The 17,512-nt window shown below is 36.8% G+C and overlaps 1 protein-coding gene across 2 annotated transcripts in view; it reads left to right on the plus strand.

The window, feature by feature from the left end:
* Nucleotides 1-17,512, plus strand: part of MIB1 (MIB E3 ubiquitin protein ligase 1) — a 71,121-nt gene that overhangs the window by 48,016 nt on the left and 5,593 nt on the right. The window contains exons 13-20 of one of the 2 annotated variants that reach the window (XM_085220875.1): nt 2,221-2,353; nt 2,713-2,799; nt 5,557-5,685; nt 7,603-7,784; nt 9,536-9,728; nt 11,140-11,218; nt 11,473-11,586; nt 12,721-12,821. In XM_085220875.1, the coding sequence (XP_085077001.1) occupies nt 2,221-2,353; nt 2,713-2,799; nt 5,557-5,685; nt 7,603-7,784; nt 9,536-9,728; nt 11,140-11,218; nt 11,473-11,586; nt 12,721-12,821 (1,018 nt within the window). Of the gene's footprint in view, nt 1-2,220; nt 2,354-2,712; nt 2,800-5,556; nt 5,719-7,602; nt 7,785-9,535; nt 9,729-11,139; nt 11,219-11,472; nt 11,587-12,720; nt 12,822-17,512 lie in introns of both variants that reach the window. The other variant, XM_085220874.1, reaches the window with a different exon arrangement.

Raw genomic sequence — 17,512 nt, forward strand, 5'->3', positions numbered from 1 at the left:
GAATTTCTTCACCTCGTTTTTCTTCTTAGTCTTCTGTTGCCCCACCTTTTATAGGTCACTGCCAGTAGTCATGTTACCTCTTTCTTCCCGTCATAAGGAATTTTCATGTTATTTGTGTTGTGCTTATCGGGTGATCCACAGTAGGTACTCCAGAGCTTTGTGGCTTGTTGAAGCACTGAGCCTTTCAGTAGAAAATGAAGAGAGTACGGGCTGTGATTCCTTGTGGATAAAGCAGAGGACCGGGCTGATGTTCCTCTTGGCCTCACATGCTCCTGAGATGTGCTCTGTATCAGCTTGACTTTCTGAAGAGCTGATGGTGTGCCCAGGCACACTGTGCAGTTGTCAGCTAGGTGTGACACAAACCACAGTGCTCTGGGCTTGCTCCCTCTGGGACAGCCAGAAACTGTTGACATGTTTCTAACTAGTGGTGTGTTTATATCTGGGGTTTGGATAGGCATCATTTCATTGCAAAATAAATAATACTTACGGTGCAACTAATATCCCTGTACTTTGCTACATTTCATAATGTTTTGGTATCTCCTGTCTCAAAAGTTAAGTACTTAACTTTTGAAACACCTATGTAAGTGAATCTTTCAAAGGATAGTGTTTTTTGTTTTTTTTTTTCCTCAAATATTGCAGGTTTTTTTTACTAACATGTGACAGAACTGTAGACAATGAGATGAACAGAAGCCAGGACTGTATAATGTACAATCTGTTAAGTGCTGTGGTCTCATTTTGCTGTTACAAGTGATGTGAACAGTGAGGAAGTGAGAAGCTTAGCCAGGTAAATAAGGCGATCTTGAGAGACGGAATGTTTTAATGTGCTTACCTTTAGAAAGCTGTGATTCTGCTGGAGGCTGAGGTGACTCACTGACTACAAAATACATTCAGTTCCCAGGGAAGAGATTGTGGCGACTGTACAGAGCACTGCCCTGCAGAGCAGGTGGGCAGTGGGCTCTGTGTGGTCATCGGTCTCCTCGGGAGCTGTGTGACCCTGAAGCCTGGAAGTGCAGTTACTTCTTGTGGTTACTTTGCAATCGAGGGGAAAAACAGTGGTTCTGGTGTGAAGAGGGTGTGAAATAGCATTGGGAGAACATGAGGAGGTGCTTAAGAAGTTAGAATGGGGTCCTAGCAGTGTGGAGGAAGGACTGCACAATCTGCCTCATGATCTCTTACTTCTGCTCATTAGAGCAGAACCACAGCTTGTTTACTTTATAGGAAATTCATTCTCTTACCTTAAGGGGGCTCAGGAGTGAATAGCATTTGTGTCATGTGGATGATCAAGGCAACAGATGCTTGGGATGGAATTAGGAGCTAAGTTATTGTTTGGTAATACAGACAGCCTATTGTTACCTGCTGCGAGTATTTTTGAGTAAAAGCTGAAAGGCTTTCTTGCATCAGACTATTTCTGAGGCTTACTGAAATTCTACTTGTGGGATATTAGGGCTCTAATGAAGATCTGTTTAATTCCATTTTGGTATCCACACTGGAAGGCAGCTCATGGCCTGCGTTAGCTAGCATTGTATTTTAAAGCTTGGATTTTGTAAAGAAGCTTTCTGAGCAACTGTCATAAAGGAACTCCTTTTGCTTTTTACAAAGACAAAGGGAATCATGTTTGATTACCTGCCTGTTCCAGAAGCTAAGTGAAGACAAGTGAACTTGAGGAAAGTCTTTCAGAGAGAATGCGTGATGATCAGATCGATCCCGCGTTCTTTGGACTTAATGGATTTTAGTTTACTTTAATACTACAGTAATCATATTGCTTTTCCCCACCCTAGAATTTAAAATGTAAAAAGTAAATCCACTTCCACTTGGTATCTTGGTAAGCACATAGAGAAGTGGGGTAGAAGACTGAACACTGCCATGGTGTTTTAAACTCAGCCACTTTCTGTTACAGAGAATCCTGTATTCCACTAACGGCCACTTAAGAGTTTCAGCATTTATTTCATTTGTTTTTAGAAGTTTTATTGTTCAGTGCTCAGTGATTGGCTGCTTTGCGTACTTAAACTGAAAGAAACTGAGCATGAAATTATTAAGCTTTGGAGCTGTTTCACAACTTTTCACTCACTTTTTCTCCTTTCTCACTTCTAAAAAGAGGCTTATGCATGTCTTTTTCACTGCTGCTTTGTAGCTCCATGAATGAATACTGTTTTTACTATTGTTGTGTTGTTATTCAACAAATACCTCACAAATGCATTTATCTGTCTCTGTTTATTTTAGTGCAATGCGTGTGTTGCTGTCCAAGTTACCACGACCGTGGATTGTTGATGAGAAAAAAGATGATGGTTACACTGCCTTGCATCTGGCAGCTCTCAACAATCACGTGGAGGTGGCTGAACTTTTGGTGCATCAGGTAGGATTCTTTTCTCAGAAGGGTTTATATGTTGTACTTTGATTAAACGTCTTATGTGAAAATAGTTTGCTCTTGATACCTGCTGTGCAATGGAGCAGGGAGAGCCATATGGGGAGCTGCAAAGGTCAGAGTTGCTTTTGAGATTGGTACCTTGTCCTCATAGTGGAGTTGGGATTGGTCAGTCTGATATCCAGTCTGATTCAAACATCTGTACAGCAAATGATTGATGTACTTAATAACTTTTGCTCTCAAATCTTCAAAACAGTAATCATATTGAGGGTTTTATTTGGTGCTTTAATTGACTGCCTTGCATTAATGAATTGCTGGGATAACTGTCTAATGCTTTGAACATCTTCTAGGGCAATGCTAACCTGGATATCCAGAATGTTAACCAGCAAACCGCTCTGCACCTTGCTGTTGAGCGTCAGCATACGCAAATTGTTAGGGTAAGTATTTTACTTGCAATTTGCCATGTGGTTAATGGTACTTTATTCAAGGTAACTGTAGCTCTTAACACAGAGATACTTCATGAAATTTAGTAATTGGCTTAGCAGCGTGTTATAACTGTTGAATATTTGTATGATTAATTTTGATCAATTTGGGAACCTACCAACTTGTATAGAAGTTCAGCGAGCTATATGAAGGAAATTCTAGGAAAGCTAAATTATTGTATGTGAGCATTATCGTTTCCTTTCTGTAATTGCCAGTTCTGGAATCTCTTCTTATGGAGTAAGGGATGATGTGTTCTGTTATTTGTCTGAGCTTTATGGTCTTGTAGTGGGACCTCACAATAGCATTTTTGATGCCTCTTACTTTGAGCGTAATTGTTCTTGCTCACAGCTTCTGCAAACTGTGGCTAGGTGAAACAACACCGTACTAGTTTCACTGCTTTTCAGTCTACTGTATGGTTTTCTCTTTTCCTAACTTGGGAAAGCTAAAAGCAGTAATAAAGTGACCGGTGAAATTAATGCAATTTCTGTTTGCCTGCATGGTTATGAAGGTTTAATGCTTCCATTTAACAAAACCTGGTTAAAGGCAGAGGAAACTGGAGTATGGCACTGCTTACTCATTCTGGCATGGACTGCTGACATGGGCTGTTAAGCTTGGGAGAGAGTCCTCAGTGCTGTAGAATATGTTTGCTAAGAGTGAATACATCACCCTGGACTTGGCCCCCTGTGCAAAAATTGTCTTTGTGTTGTGAGACTCTTCTTATGATGAAAAATATTTCCTATTCAGGCCTACTGAGAATTGTGCCCCTTATGTAGACTTGTATCTGTGGTTCTGTTGAGCATTATTTTGCAGTAAGGTTTCTCCATCTCTGCGGGTTGATGGATGTGATCTCATTACAGTGAAACATGTGATATGGCCCTATATCTGGAACCACTTGCTACCAAAAGAATGGTTTCATAGAGTCAGTGTCACTTGCATTCTGCAAGCTTTTCTGCAGCTATATTTGGTGAGCTCTTGTGCCCTTCTGGAACTGACACGGTACCTGGGAATCCAACACTAATGCAGCAGATGAGCAGGAAGGTAGGCACATTGAAGAACTAGTGTTGTTGGATTATGTATTGGATTGGCATACTTATACCCAAGAATATTTAAGTGAATGACTCGGTAGAGTATCCATATTTCAACGTTGGATTAGCTTTGAGAAGTCCTAAAATAACTCATGCAGCCATGCAAAGAACATGTTGGCTCCTATATTTCAAATTTAATTCCTATTGGGTACCTTCCAGGGTTGGGTTGTATCCTCAGGCATCTGTGGAATAGTGGTCAAAGGTAGCGGAGTTCTTTTAAAAGCTCTGCTACCATGACAAAGGGTAATTTTTTAATCTTTTTTTTTTTAACTTCTGCAAAGGGTTTGAATTTCCATGGTAGCCAAGGATTCCATGTCACTCTGAAGAGAGTTTTCTTACAGATAATCTTCTAGAGATTGACTAAAAATCCATAGTAATGATAGAGAAATTTTAATGACATGCTGCCATTTATTTCTAGGAGAAACCAAAGCAGAAAATTACTGGTGGCAGACACAGGATATGGGTGTAAGAAATTAAGATTGTGTCAGAGTGAGTCCATTCAGAAGATGTAGAGTGTCCACGTGGGGCTGTTGTGAATCTCAGCTGGTTTTCTTGCCTTCAGTTGTGGAAGAAAGAGCTGGGGGAATGTGACAAACTGCAGTCAATTACAGACAGATATTTCCTTGAAATACATGCTCTGAGTTTCTTCATAGATACTTTATTTTTAGTCTTTTCTAGAGTCTTGATTCTTTAATTCTAAGATGCTAAAATCCCTGCAATTGGGCTTGTTGTGAATAGGGAGATATTTCCCTTTATATATTCCTGTTTCTGGGCTGTTCTTTTTGTCACTACTGCAATTCAGAGTGTTGAAGAGTAGCAGAAGTTTGAAACAAAAGTTAAAACATCAGCTGTTGCCTGTAGCTTTTCAAAAGCAACGTGATTGTTGTTTTTTACAGGCATTGTTATTTGTTAGCATGTGTTCATTGTGTTGTTTAGCAGCATATTTAAGAAAGTTCTGGTGCATCAAATTATAAGAGTGCTTTGTGCAAGGGCAGTATGAATATGAAGGCCTGTGCAGCCTTATTTACCTCTCTACCGTTTGAGCTGGAACGTGTCTTCAGGGGATACGGCTAATTTTAGCCTTAAGAATGATTCTTACAGTTCATTACTTTCCAAAGTGTTCTAAGATGGTATTTAATAGTCAGTGGTTTTTATGTCTTCTGCTGTGTAAGAAGTAACCTAAGTATGTGTTCAACTACTTTGTTAATGTGAGAATACTACTGCACATTAAGTTGTAAAATTTAGCATGGTGTGAAAGTGGTGATTTTGGAGGTCATTGAAACCTAATGTTACAGAATGCATAGATGTCAGAACGTTTGCCCGCTTTGTTCTGTTTCTGATACACTGATCTGTTGCCTTGTTTGTTGGCTATTTGGTACAAATTAAAAATAGAAAGAATCCTGTGAAATAGCATCTCTTTTAGCTATCAGTCAAGCACTAGGCTTCTGCTGAAATAAAGTTGATATTTGAAAGAGGTGAAGTGCTTCGATTGAAGGCTGAGCTCTCAACTGTGTACTGCGGTGTGGGAAAAGAATAACCCTTTTGGACCTGATAGTGGATCCTAAAGCATAAATTCCTTGAAAGGATCTGTGCTCATATTTTAAAGTGAGTTCTCTTTCTTCTCAGCTTTTAGTCCGTGCAGGTGCTAAGCTGGATATCCAGGATAAAGACGGGGATACTCCCCTGCATGAAGCCCTGCGACACCACACCCTGTCACAGCTCCGCCAGCTCCAAGACATGCAAGATGTGGGCAAGGTAGATACTGCTTGGGAGCCATCAAAGAACACAGTAAATAAAATGCATTTATTTATTCTTTTTTTCTTATGTGTTTGTCTCATTATTCTAGCTTATCTCATTTCTGTACTGTTGAACTGTTCTGGTTTTTTTGGCAGCATAAGTTTGTGTAAATACCACTTTACACTGTAGTGTAGGCGGGAATCCTTTTTTAATGGGGCTTTTCATATTTAGTCATTGTCTTTGTTAAAGAAAAATCGAGGTCATTTAGTTCAAAATAGTTTTGGAAGTCTGTCTTTCATAGTGAACATATGCAGCTGCCAAAAAATCAGAAGTGGTTTTTGGAAAGAGAAATAAACAGTAATATAGTACAGAATAAGACTAAAATCGTTTTCTGTGCTTCAACATTTTGCATGATTTGTTTGTAGCTTTCATTGTTCAGATTCTTCTATAACCTTCTGAAAGCTTCTTCTGTTAGAATAAAGCATTCTTAGTCTTTATATATTGATTGTTCCATATCTTTTTGACAGAGTTCATTTCAGTAATAATACTGTAGTAAGGAAATAGTCTATGAAACACAAAGTAATGAAGGTCAAAATGTTTTTAATTAACAAAAAAAGTGCTCGCATCTGAAATGCTTTGTGAGCACACGTGAAGTTTCTAATTTGGCTGATAGAAAGGGGAGAAGTAAAATTTGCGAGTGATTTGTGAGGTAGAAAGCAAACACTTTTTTTTTTTTTTTCCTATGAATGCTAAAGATGTGCAGCATAGCACAGAATTAGATTTACTGAGTCATTTGTTACCAATATCATAATACTTTTTTCACAGTTAAACTGTGGGTGATAATTTTAGCATTTCATTCCAGAAAAACTTGATTGAAAAGCCTTTCTTCAAAACTTTACTTCAAAAGTAATTCTACTATACAACAAATATTTTTCAAATTGTCAACTTAATTTTACTGAAAGACACTGGGCTAAGCTTTGAAAAGAGATTAAAAGTACGACTGACATAAATAAGAAAATGTGTCCTTATAAGTGATAGGAAGAAGCTGATTAGAACTCGGTTGTGTTCTCATGATCTGAAGTGGACTCCGTGAGCCATGGTCAAAATGCTTTGTGTGCATGTATTTAATTTTGAAAGGAATTAATAAGATAAATATTCTTTCTGAGATTCAGCATTTGATACATAGGTTTTTCAATTGCCTTACCATCAGTGACATCCAAGGTGAAATTGAAGGAGTTGTTTTGATTTATTCTTTCTAGTGTTTTTTCACCTTATAACGTCTGTTTTTGAGAGTTTCATGTTTCAGAGAAAAAGGAAGATTTTTTCATTTTGTCTTCTTCCAATTTCATTTGAGCTGTATAGGTTAAAAAAATATATACCATTGGATTCATTTTAGTAAGATTTTAAAAAGAAAAGTAGGAAAAAGGTGGCATATCTAACAAAAAGACTTTAAGGTTGTATCTCTGATCCTAAAACTAAATCAAGTCTTTGTTGGGCAGTTGCTATATGCACTGGGCTATAAAAGTGTGTACTACTTCTCTGCCCAGCTGTTCTCAGTTCAAGTATGGTGGTGCTACCATTTTGTGTGAACTCAGGAGTTTTGGTTTTAGCATTCTGCATACATACACACTGGGATTATACCCTTTGAAATGCTTACTATAGAAGCACAGCTACTTCTCCAGTGTGTGTAGGTTTGCAGGAGATTTGATGTTTCAGTAGCTGAGCTATTCCTTGAAGGCTTTTAGTTCCTTTAAAGAAAAGCTGCGTACGACTGATGTAGAATTAAACAACCGTACAATAGTCTTACTTCTGGAGTCACTTCCTTGGGCATACAGATATATGCATGTTTATGTGCACATGTGCATGTTTTCCTTTGGTCAGGCTACTCTTAACTGCAGAGTGTCTCAAGTTGCTTACGTATTTGTTTCCTTTCAGTTAATAATGGGACTTGGCACTCAGGGAGCAGAGAAGAAGAGTGCAGCATCTATCGCCTGCTTCCTGGCAGCCAATGGAGCTGACCTCAGCATTCGTAATAAGAAGGGTCAGTCTCCTCTTGATCTCTGCCCTGACCCTAGCCTCTGCAAAGCACTGGCTAAATGCCACAAAGAAAAAGTCAGGTTAGTATAATAATAAAATTCCTACTTTCCAGTCTGTTTTCTGTAGATTAACCGATGTATTTAAAAATCATGCTTTTATTACGTATAGTATTAAAACTTACAAACGTTTTCTTGGTTTTTGCTTAATTCTTTATATTCAGTGGTACACCAAATGCCATCTGCAAATGCGCTTGTTGAAACTTAAGTAAGTTTTGCAAGAGTTCCATGTAGTGACTGAAATTTGAACTGTACCTAATTCCTAGGCCTTGTTCTTCCTCTGGCAGGTACCAGCCAGGGTGGCTTGTACCCCTGCCCTGTGGCATCTGGATCTGGTTAAGGCTTACTGTTCTGTGGGTTCGCTGCAGGCATCATAACAGTGTGATGGCCTGGCTGTGCTTTTGTCTAGGAAAAACAACTATCTGACTAGGCTGTGAGGAATTCTGTTAGCGGGGAGAGAGACTAAATAGGTTTGGGGTTTGGTAACTTCAAAAAGGGTCTAGCTAATTAGGATTAGGTTCTAAGAATTTCGGAGAGTTAGACTGGGTGTGACTAGAGCAGGTTATTTCCTGGAGCTTGGTATGCAAGGATTTTGATGAGTTGGGAAGTAAACAACACTGGTTCTTACACTCAGGGTGGAGATTGCAGTACCAGGGACTAGAATTACAGCAAAATGCATGTTCCTGTGGGAGGGAGGGAGAGGAAAGGGGCAAGATGCAGCTTGTATTTGGTAGAATTCCAGCTCCAGGAAAGGGGCAGAGGAAATCAATGGAAGAATTAGGAGCTCGTTGGGACAGGTTGCCCATGAAGGCTCAGAAATCTGTGCAAGTTTTGGAGACTAAAATGGGCAAAGCCCAGTATAATGTGGCGTGAATTCAGTGCTGATTCTGCTTTGCCTAACAGACCTTCTGAGTACCTGTGAAGCTGAATCATTGTATGACTTTCCAAAAAGAAAAGGAGAGGTTAGACATGGCACCTCAGATGCTCTTCTCTAAGAATTACAGTTTTGCTGGTATCTCGCGCATGAAAATTTACAGCTTGCTACTTGTTCCAGTTATATAGTTATATTCCCATTATTGACTTGATTCTCATCCTTAATTCCTGTTTAAAAATCACTGTAAGACAACAAAGACCATACTTCCAAATTGTCATAGAGAGGAACTGTTTTTTGTTGATGTTGCCCTAGCATGAAAGGTTTGTTTTTCTGCAGTCTTTTTTTTTTTTTTTTTTTTTTTTTTTTTTTTTTTTTGGTCAGTCTCATCATTGTGGCTGTTCCTATTTCTTGCCACCTTTTATGGGCTTGTGAGCATTATGGGACTGAGCTGTTTACATTTAACCTGTGCTCCCTCTGCTGGGTGAGCTGAAACAGGGGACAAATAGGTTGAGGACACTTAGGGATTTTGAGGGTTCTTTTACAAGCCTGATTGCAAACTATTACAAACATATTCAGGATTTTCTAGGTTTTCTAGGTTTTGCAGGTCTGAATCTACAAGGTATTACCCTACTCTGAAATAAACTTGGAAATAGGAGGGAAGTTTTTTATATTTACAAAATGCTATTCTGATTTGTGTGGTCTGTTTTTGCAGAATGTCTTAACTGATCATGAAACCTTGTCTACTGGTGTAAACTGTACTTTTGGGAAAATACAGTTGGGATTGTTTTATCATATACACTGGTGCTTGAGTGCATAGGAATGTATAAATAAGCAGCTAATTGTTGTGCAGCATGAACTAAAAATAATAATAAGAAAGTCTCACTGCAAGATTTCTTTATAGTGGTCAAGTTGGTTCCCGAAGTCCATCTATGATCAACAATGACTCTGAAACCTTAGAAGAATGCATGGTGTGTTCAGATATGAAAAGAGATACTCTGTTTGGCCCATGTGGACATATTGCCACATGTTCTCTGTGCTCACCACGGGTGAAAAAATGCCTCATCTGTAAAGAGCAAGTTCAGTCTAGGACAAAGGTAAAAAGTGTATTTTAAGCAGTATTTTGCCTTACACTTGATGTAGTTTCACTGGATGGAACTACCTGTATCACATGATGCTCTTTTCTGTTTGCCTGTCTTGTCTGCTGCTCATTCTCTCTCTCCCCATCATTATCTTTATTATTCAGGTCATCAGAGTTTGTAATACAGCCATCTGAAGTTATATCTTATTATGCTTTCTCCCTCAGAGTATCAGCTATTTGTGTCCTATTTTGAGGACCTAATCAGACTAAGTTCCTTAGGTTTCTCAAATGTTTGCTCACAGGTATTTGTGACTAGTCTGGGTGCATCTCCATTGCTTTTGTTCGAGTATTTCTTTATTCCCAATAATCACCAGGTCTTGTCCTTCTGCTGCTTTTTGGCCGTTTAAATAAATAAATCTTATATTCCACTTAGAGGTTTTCTAATCTGTGGAAAATTCATTCTGTTCTTTTTATCTTTATCCAAATACCTTTGGTTAGTTGGATTTTGTTGTTTGCTTTTTTTTTTACTCTGTAAGTATACAAATTGCAAATATAAATTTGTACTGTTTATAGTGTTCAGTCTTTTATTCTTTCTCATACTTGTTTACTCATTTTTCCATGCATATTTTCAAATGACAAATCTTAGCGTAGCTTTTTTTCTGCAGACTATGTAAAAAAATTTCAATTGAAAGGTTTAACCGTGGGGATTCAGGGCAGCAGAGTTGCTGCTTTCCCTCATCCATATAAAGAAGTGAATGTATCGAAGTCAGCTGTCCTATGTGAAAACTGACCTGTATGGATAACCTTCCTTTGATTTCTTCTGCAGAGTTAGAGAGTGGAATATCTGTTCAGTACTTCTCTAACATTCTTCTATATAAAAATATTAAATATTTTTATTGGTATGCAAGAATTTTAAAAAATATTTTAAAAATTAAAAAAAAATATATATATATATTATCTATATTAAAATGTAGTGCTAAGAAATGAATGAACATGGTCAACAATTTTATGATCTGGAAGAGGTGATCCAGACCAATATGAATGGAGTGGCTTGAGGTGTCTGTGGCCGCTGTATACATTTCTATACATTAAATGGCATGAGAAAACTGACCCAGAATATTAGTACAGATTACTGTAATACATTGAGGCAAAGGAAATAGAAAAGGTAAAAGAAAAAGAAATGTCCTAGCTGCTTCTTTATGCCTGCCAGTATACTGAACACATAAATTTTGCCAGCAAATATCAGTTCTTCAAAGTCAGTATGGTAACTGCTTTAAATTGCATTCTGAGGTGATGAATTAGTATATACAGCATCAGAGGGAGCTCCTTAAAATCCACGTGCCTCATGAAAGAGAGTGAAAAATGCAAGTTCATGTAAACATCAGGAGATAAACTTTTCTCATATGTATGTTTATTGTACTTTACAGATTGAAGAATGTGTGGTGTGTTCAGACAAAAAGGCAGCAGTCCTTTTCCAGCCTTGCGGTCATATGTGTGCTTGTGAGAGTAAGTAGACTTCACGGGATGTTCTTTTTGAAACAGTCCTCAAAGAGAGGACTTTTGAAAGCAAAACAAAACAAAACAAAAAAACCCTAAAACCTCATTAAGAATGTCATTTTGAGTCCAACTTAGTTGTATTATAAGACTTTCTTGTGATATTGCTATAAAGTTAATCTGAAAAGAATAAACAAGTTCATGGATAGGAAAAAGAAACAATAAGAATAGCAGGATTTAAACTTAGATTATTTCTGTCCTTTCAGATTGTGCAAGCTTGATGAAGAAATGTGTACAGTGTCGGGCAGTGGTAGAACGAAGAGTGCCTTTCATAATGTGCTGTGGAGGGAAAGGTACAGAAGATACCACTGATGATATTTGTGAGTGACTCCAATACCCGTACTCTTTCCCCTGCTCCCACCAATGTATTTTCATTCTCATTCTATGAAATGGCCTAAATTTTTCTTCTCCATTTTGAAGAAAAGTTTAAGAAAACAGTGTTAAGCTACGTATCCCATTTGCTGTTTGCACTGCTAGCAGCAGATGCTATGATAGCACCAACCACTTCGCGAAAAATCTCCCTCCATCATCCAGAGTAGAAGCTGAAACATACATTGACTTCTTGAGTAAATTCGTGTTTTATTTTTATTTCTGGAACTATCTGACTAATAAAGGAGTGGTAAATGTTCTGCAGCTAGGTATAAGTAACTTTCATGATGGATTTTCAATCTTGCATCTTTGACCATTTCTTAAACTTCTTATGACTTCTTTGAATGATTTCCGTGGAAAAATAATCCATGGATATTTATAATGTATGTGGTATACAATGTTTGAGCTGCATTTTATCTGAATTGGAAAACCAGGTTATTCTTGTCATGGTATTCCTAAACAGACAAGTATAATCCTTAAAATCATAATTTTTTAACAACGCGTGTTGGAAATTTGAAGTACTTTTCAGGTTTTTTTGTTTCACATAGCAACATTGCTTCCTGGATCTGTCAAAGATAAAAATGGTACGCTGAGTTTGTTTAAAATTTCAGCAAACTGCTTCCCTGCGACTTGTGTAATTCTCGTCACCAAATAGAATCAGCTGTATGGATAAAAAAATGTTTTCAATGTGAAAGGACTTGGCTATAGGCTTTTGTTGGTTTTTTTTTTTGTTTGTTTTTTTTTTGGTTTTTTTTTTTGTGTATGTGTGGAAAGAACTTCACTGGAGAATCATTGCTGACAAATAAGAATTCTAAAAACACTGAGGGGCTTACAGGCATCTTGAGCATCATTACTGAGGAAGTATTTACCACATTTGTTGCTACAAAACTCAGAGGTTTTTTTGCTTGGGACTTGAGCTGCAGTGAGGTTCTAGTGAATTCAGATTATGAAATGTGTTTTAATGACATCACTTCAGATAATTGAAAAAATTATAGTTAATATTCTGAAAATAATTATTCCTATTTCATTAGGTGTAATCATATACCTTTATTTTCTCTAAATTTTAAAATCTCTATTTTCTCTAGCGAGTGGTAACATTCCAGTTATGCAGAAAGACAAAGACAACACTAACGTCAATGCAGATGTACAAAAGCTGCAGCAGCAGTTACAGGACATCAAGGAACAGGTAAAACTCTAGATAAAAATTTTATGGGCCAGTAAGGTAACTGCAAAAAGCCAATGGATCTTCTGTTATTTAAAACAAAATATCCCATTGAAGTGATTCAGTTCTTAAATTTTAGTTAAATAACCGATAATTTTTGTGATCCTTTTGTCTTCTACATACAGATTTAAAAAAAGATGGCAATTTTCCTTTTACCAGAGTATCTGTGTCAGTGTGACTTAAAAAAGGGTGCTCGGCCCAGTCAGTATGTCCTGTGCTGCTGTAACTGACCTGAATGTGTTAGCTGCAGCAGCAGGTGTTCTCACAGAAGTAGATATTCTTCACTGCTCTGTGCCTAGCTTAACATTTACTTGTCTGTTTGTGAGCTACCTTTGAACAGTGACTGTCAGCTGTATCATGAAAGGCTCTACTGTACGTACTCTTCAGGCAATTGTGTTTGTACGTAACTGGAATATTTGGGATATAAGTGAAAGTTTTTTCTTTTGTAAGTATGCATCATATTTGCAGGTAGAAATCTATTCAGATTAGCCATAGATGATAGTGGCAATTCATCAGTTAACTAAATTGCATGCAATTTAGAAACATTATAAAAACAACAGAAAATATTGTTTCAGAGAATCGAGAATATTTAAATTTGCTACACCTGTAAATGTAGTCCATTTGAAATGGCTTACATACTTGTCTGCATGTGAGACTTTGCTATGGTAAATCACTGAATGGTTTCCTTTTTTTCCATCTGAGCAATGAATATTTGAGATGTTTTCAGCGGTAAAGGAGTGTCTGACTGTTGTGTGAACTTACTGTATTAGAAAAGAGCCTTGATAATGTGGTTTTTGGCTTCCTTGTATATAACAGTTGGAAAAAAAATTGTTTTAATGGATACAGGAGACAGAGAAGCCTTCGTGTTTACAACTAGCCTTTTCCTCTTGGAGACTTATAGCAGTATGTGATGCTTCAGTGATGTCAGCATCACATCCAGCTGAGACAGTTATTGCTCTCAGCTGTTGGTATACATACAAGACTGAAGTTTTGGATCACCACTTCTAGGGCCCATAACTTTAAATATTTTAAATTTGAGAACTGATGTTCTGTCAAGTTTTAGTCTTGTAGCATGTCTGAAAAGAACTACTCCTGGTATATGGAGAATTGGCCAAAGACCCCACTGGCAGTTAGAACTCAAATATCTTATTCAAAACACATTCCTTCATAGTTTGTGTAGAAAAAAACACACAAATTAAATAATGTCGTTTGAAAAATCTATGTCTTCTTCAAGAATAATGTCTGGAGCTACTGTGTATCTGTGACTTATTAAATCTGCTGGTTTGCTTCAGTTTTACTTTTAAACATAATTGGATAAAAAGATTGACATAATAAGCCTACTACTTTGGCATTTAAAATGATATATCTAAATATACTGATGAATGCTTAAATCCAAGAAATCTGTTTTCTTTAAATGCATTAATATTTTTTCTACTTACTTCGAGTTTATAAATGATTTGAGTTTTGTTAGGATATGGTAATAATTTTTTTTTAATGGGGATATGAAAGGATGACTGCTTCATTTTACAATTATTCTCCTTGATTAGATGTGACCTCGGGTTTGTTTTTTCTCCAATTTTCCAGAAGTGCTCTTATTCATAACAATTCTTACCGTAAGAAATGTTCACAAGAAGCTTTCCAATATCAGAAAGTTATGCTGTTACAGGGAGAAAAAACATCATTTTATACATGTCAGTTTCTACTTAAGTTTTCTGTTTTTTCATATTTTTGACAACACCTAATATTTAATACTGAAATGTTTTGAGAACTGAGGTTCTTTTGCTTTGACTTTCACTTTTATCTTTTTTAAGTTTTTTAAAATCAGTATAGAACTAATGATTATTCCACACCTGTTTGACCAGAAGGAGGTTGTTCTGGTTGTTCTCGTGTGGTTTTGTCTTGAGACTGTTTCATGTTTTGTTTAGTGTCATTTCTGCTTACTCCACTGAGGGGGCAAGCTTTGTATCATACTTTCGAACTGCAAGTAGGATTTGATTACAATTAGTCATCTATTCTTTTGAATTTGTGCTTCAAGTGATGCACAGCATTGACCTTCGGTCATGTATACTTCTGATTTATGCTTTAATAGTTCCCTTTTACACTGATGTTTCTGTCCTCAAAATCAATTTGTTCTCTTTCAGCAGGTATAAACCTATGTTTCAACTCATACCTTCCATGATAATGTAATATGTTAGTGCAGCAAGCTTTTAAAACCATTTCTCGTGCCAAGCAGAAGTGATGCCTGATGTCAGCTGAATCTTCCACATCTGATGACCACACCATTCTTCAGGGATTCCCTGAATGTGAACCCTTGTGACTGTAATTGCAATACCTTCACCTCATTTCATACATAATCACCATCATCTGTCTAATATCTTATGTATGTTCCTTCACCATACCTACATCACTTTCTTTCTGCTTAAAAATGAATTTATTTTGTCACTGTGCACCTGCATGTTATTGGAGAAAATATTTTTGATAATGAGGAAATACTTCAAACAGTTTAAAACGTCTTTTTAGTGGTAAAAATTGATTTATTTGAATTACCAGACCAAGCTATAAGTGTGTTGAACACTTTTTGAAGACTGCTCTTCTCTCTCAAAGTAATTCCTGCATATAATAGATGGTAGTGCATTTTTATACTATTTGTTTTGCTTCAAAATATGGGAGTCAAACAATCCCTGCAGATAAAAGAAGTGTAAAATATGGTTTCACACAGTGTTCTAGCAAACTAGCAGTACAGTGGAATGATGTTGTGGCACAAAATCTATGTAAGGCATGCATGAACCTTATTGCATTGTAAAAGTGCATATGAGCTGGTGCTTAAATTTTGAGTGCTCCTTGGAAGCTGAGTAAAACTCACATACTTTGTCTTGCATCCTGGCTGGGAAACTTTTGAACTGATTGAGAAAATCCTCGTCAGCATAGTGGCATAGCAGACAGCAAGTTTGTTTCTGCCAGCTGAATTCTCCTACTGTATGAAGTAGTATTAATATTAAAATAGTATCATAGTAAGAAATAAACAAGTAATGTATTTTAAATATTTTACATTTGTACCTAGCTGGAGGAATTGGGCAAAAAATTGGTTCTAAACACATAGAGGTCTGAAAGTTTTTTGTGTTTATTTTTTTCTCCAGAGGTGAGATTTGGATTGCCTTTGTCAGTCTTTTATCAAAGGATGTCAGGTAATGAGGCATTGAATGTTGAAGTCTGTAGATTACTGAAAGAAGCAAGCTCTGATTTTCCCATTGGAAGTATAAATGGTGACTTGGTGTGAATGGAAAAATAAGCTGGACTGACGGACAGACTGTTGGTCTGCAAGTTTTTAATTTGTGTTTTGGTATGACACTGTTGAAATTCTGACAAAGATGGAGCATAGCATTCTTGTCAAGAATAATTTTTTTATTTTATTTATTTATTTATTTTTAAACAAAATGACAGAAGGATTTATCTGGAAATTTTGTGTCACTGCTGGCCCATTATACTGATGTTCTGGAGATTAAAATAGGCATTTGGCCAAATTCTGTGTGAATTCAAATTTGGTGTAAGCAGATTGATGGTGAATATATATACATACATACATATATATATATATATATATTTGTCTTCATCTAAGCTACCTGCCCTAGGAAGTAGTATCTATCATTTCCATAGGAAGAATGCTTGTAGATTATACTTGACAGGGTTTCTGCCATGGAACATCTCTCATGAGATGAATGGTCTGAAGTAAACTCCCCATGATAAGTGTGGAAACAAAACACAGGTGCAAAGTGGTGATAAAATGAATTTGTTTGGAATGTTGGACTTGCTGGCATTTCATATCATAAGTGAATGAGGTATGAGTTCAGTGTTTTTAAATGTTAGTGTGTCTCAGATTTGAGCGCATCTTATATTTGATATGTCAGACTATAGAATAAACTTAACAATTATATGTTAAAACATCTATCCATTTACTAACCTTTATTAAACCTGTTAAAAATGAAATCCTAATGTAAAATATAGTTGCAATATGTTTATGGTGAAGGAACATGCCTTACAAAAACTTCAGTTTGTGCATATGACAAAAGGTGAAGGACGTTGTTCCTTAGACATTTGGTACTAAATAAATTTTGCTGTTGAAGAGCCTTAGGAGATCTTCATTGGGCATTGGCTGTCACTATAATGTTCAGCAATTAAAACGGATTTTAAAAGTTTGCTGTGCTATTGTTATGACTGAAGGTCACAGATTTATTAAATTGCTCTTCATATAAAACTTAGATAATTTCCACAAGCAAAGACTGAAATTGCTATTACTGAATCTTTACATACAATACTGATGATGCAGTATTTTTTATTATTTCTGCATTTGTTCAGTGCTTGTTTTGTAGAGGTAAGTATGTGATGAACTACAAGCCTGAGAAGGAATTGCTAAACCACGTACCTGAGCTTTACATGACATAAAACTTTGTGTAGTTTTTGTATCCTGAAAGGTTATGTTATGTCAAGGTGAATGCTGCTCAAATAGCGTCTTAATTCTGCAAATGTAGCTGGTGATGTTGCCAATGTGATATCGACCTACTACTGAATTGACTTAAAGATATCATAGAATCATAGAACGGCTTGGGTTGGAAGGCACCCTGAGGGCCATCATGTTACAACTCCCTGCAGGGGGGAAA

Source organism: Meleagris gallopavo, chromosome 3 (assembly GCF_905368555.1).
Source record: "Meleagris gallopavo chromosome 3, MGAL_WU_HG_1.1, whole genome shotgun sequence".
In the NCBI taxonomy this organism is placed as follows: domain Eukaryota; kingdom Metazoa; phylum Chordata; class Aves; order Galliformes; family Phasianidae; genus Meleagris; species Meleagris gallopavo.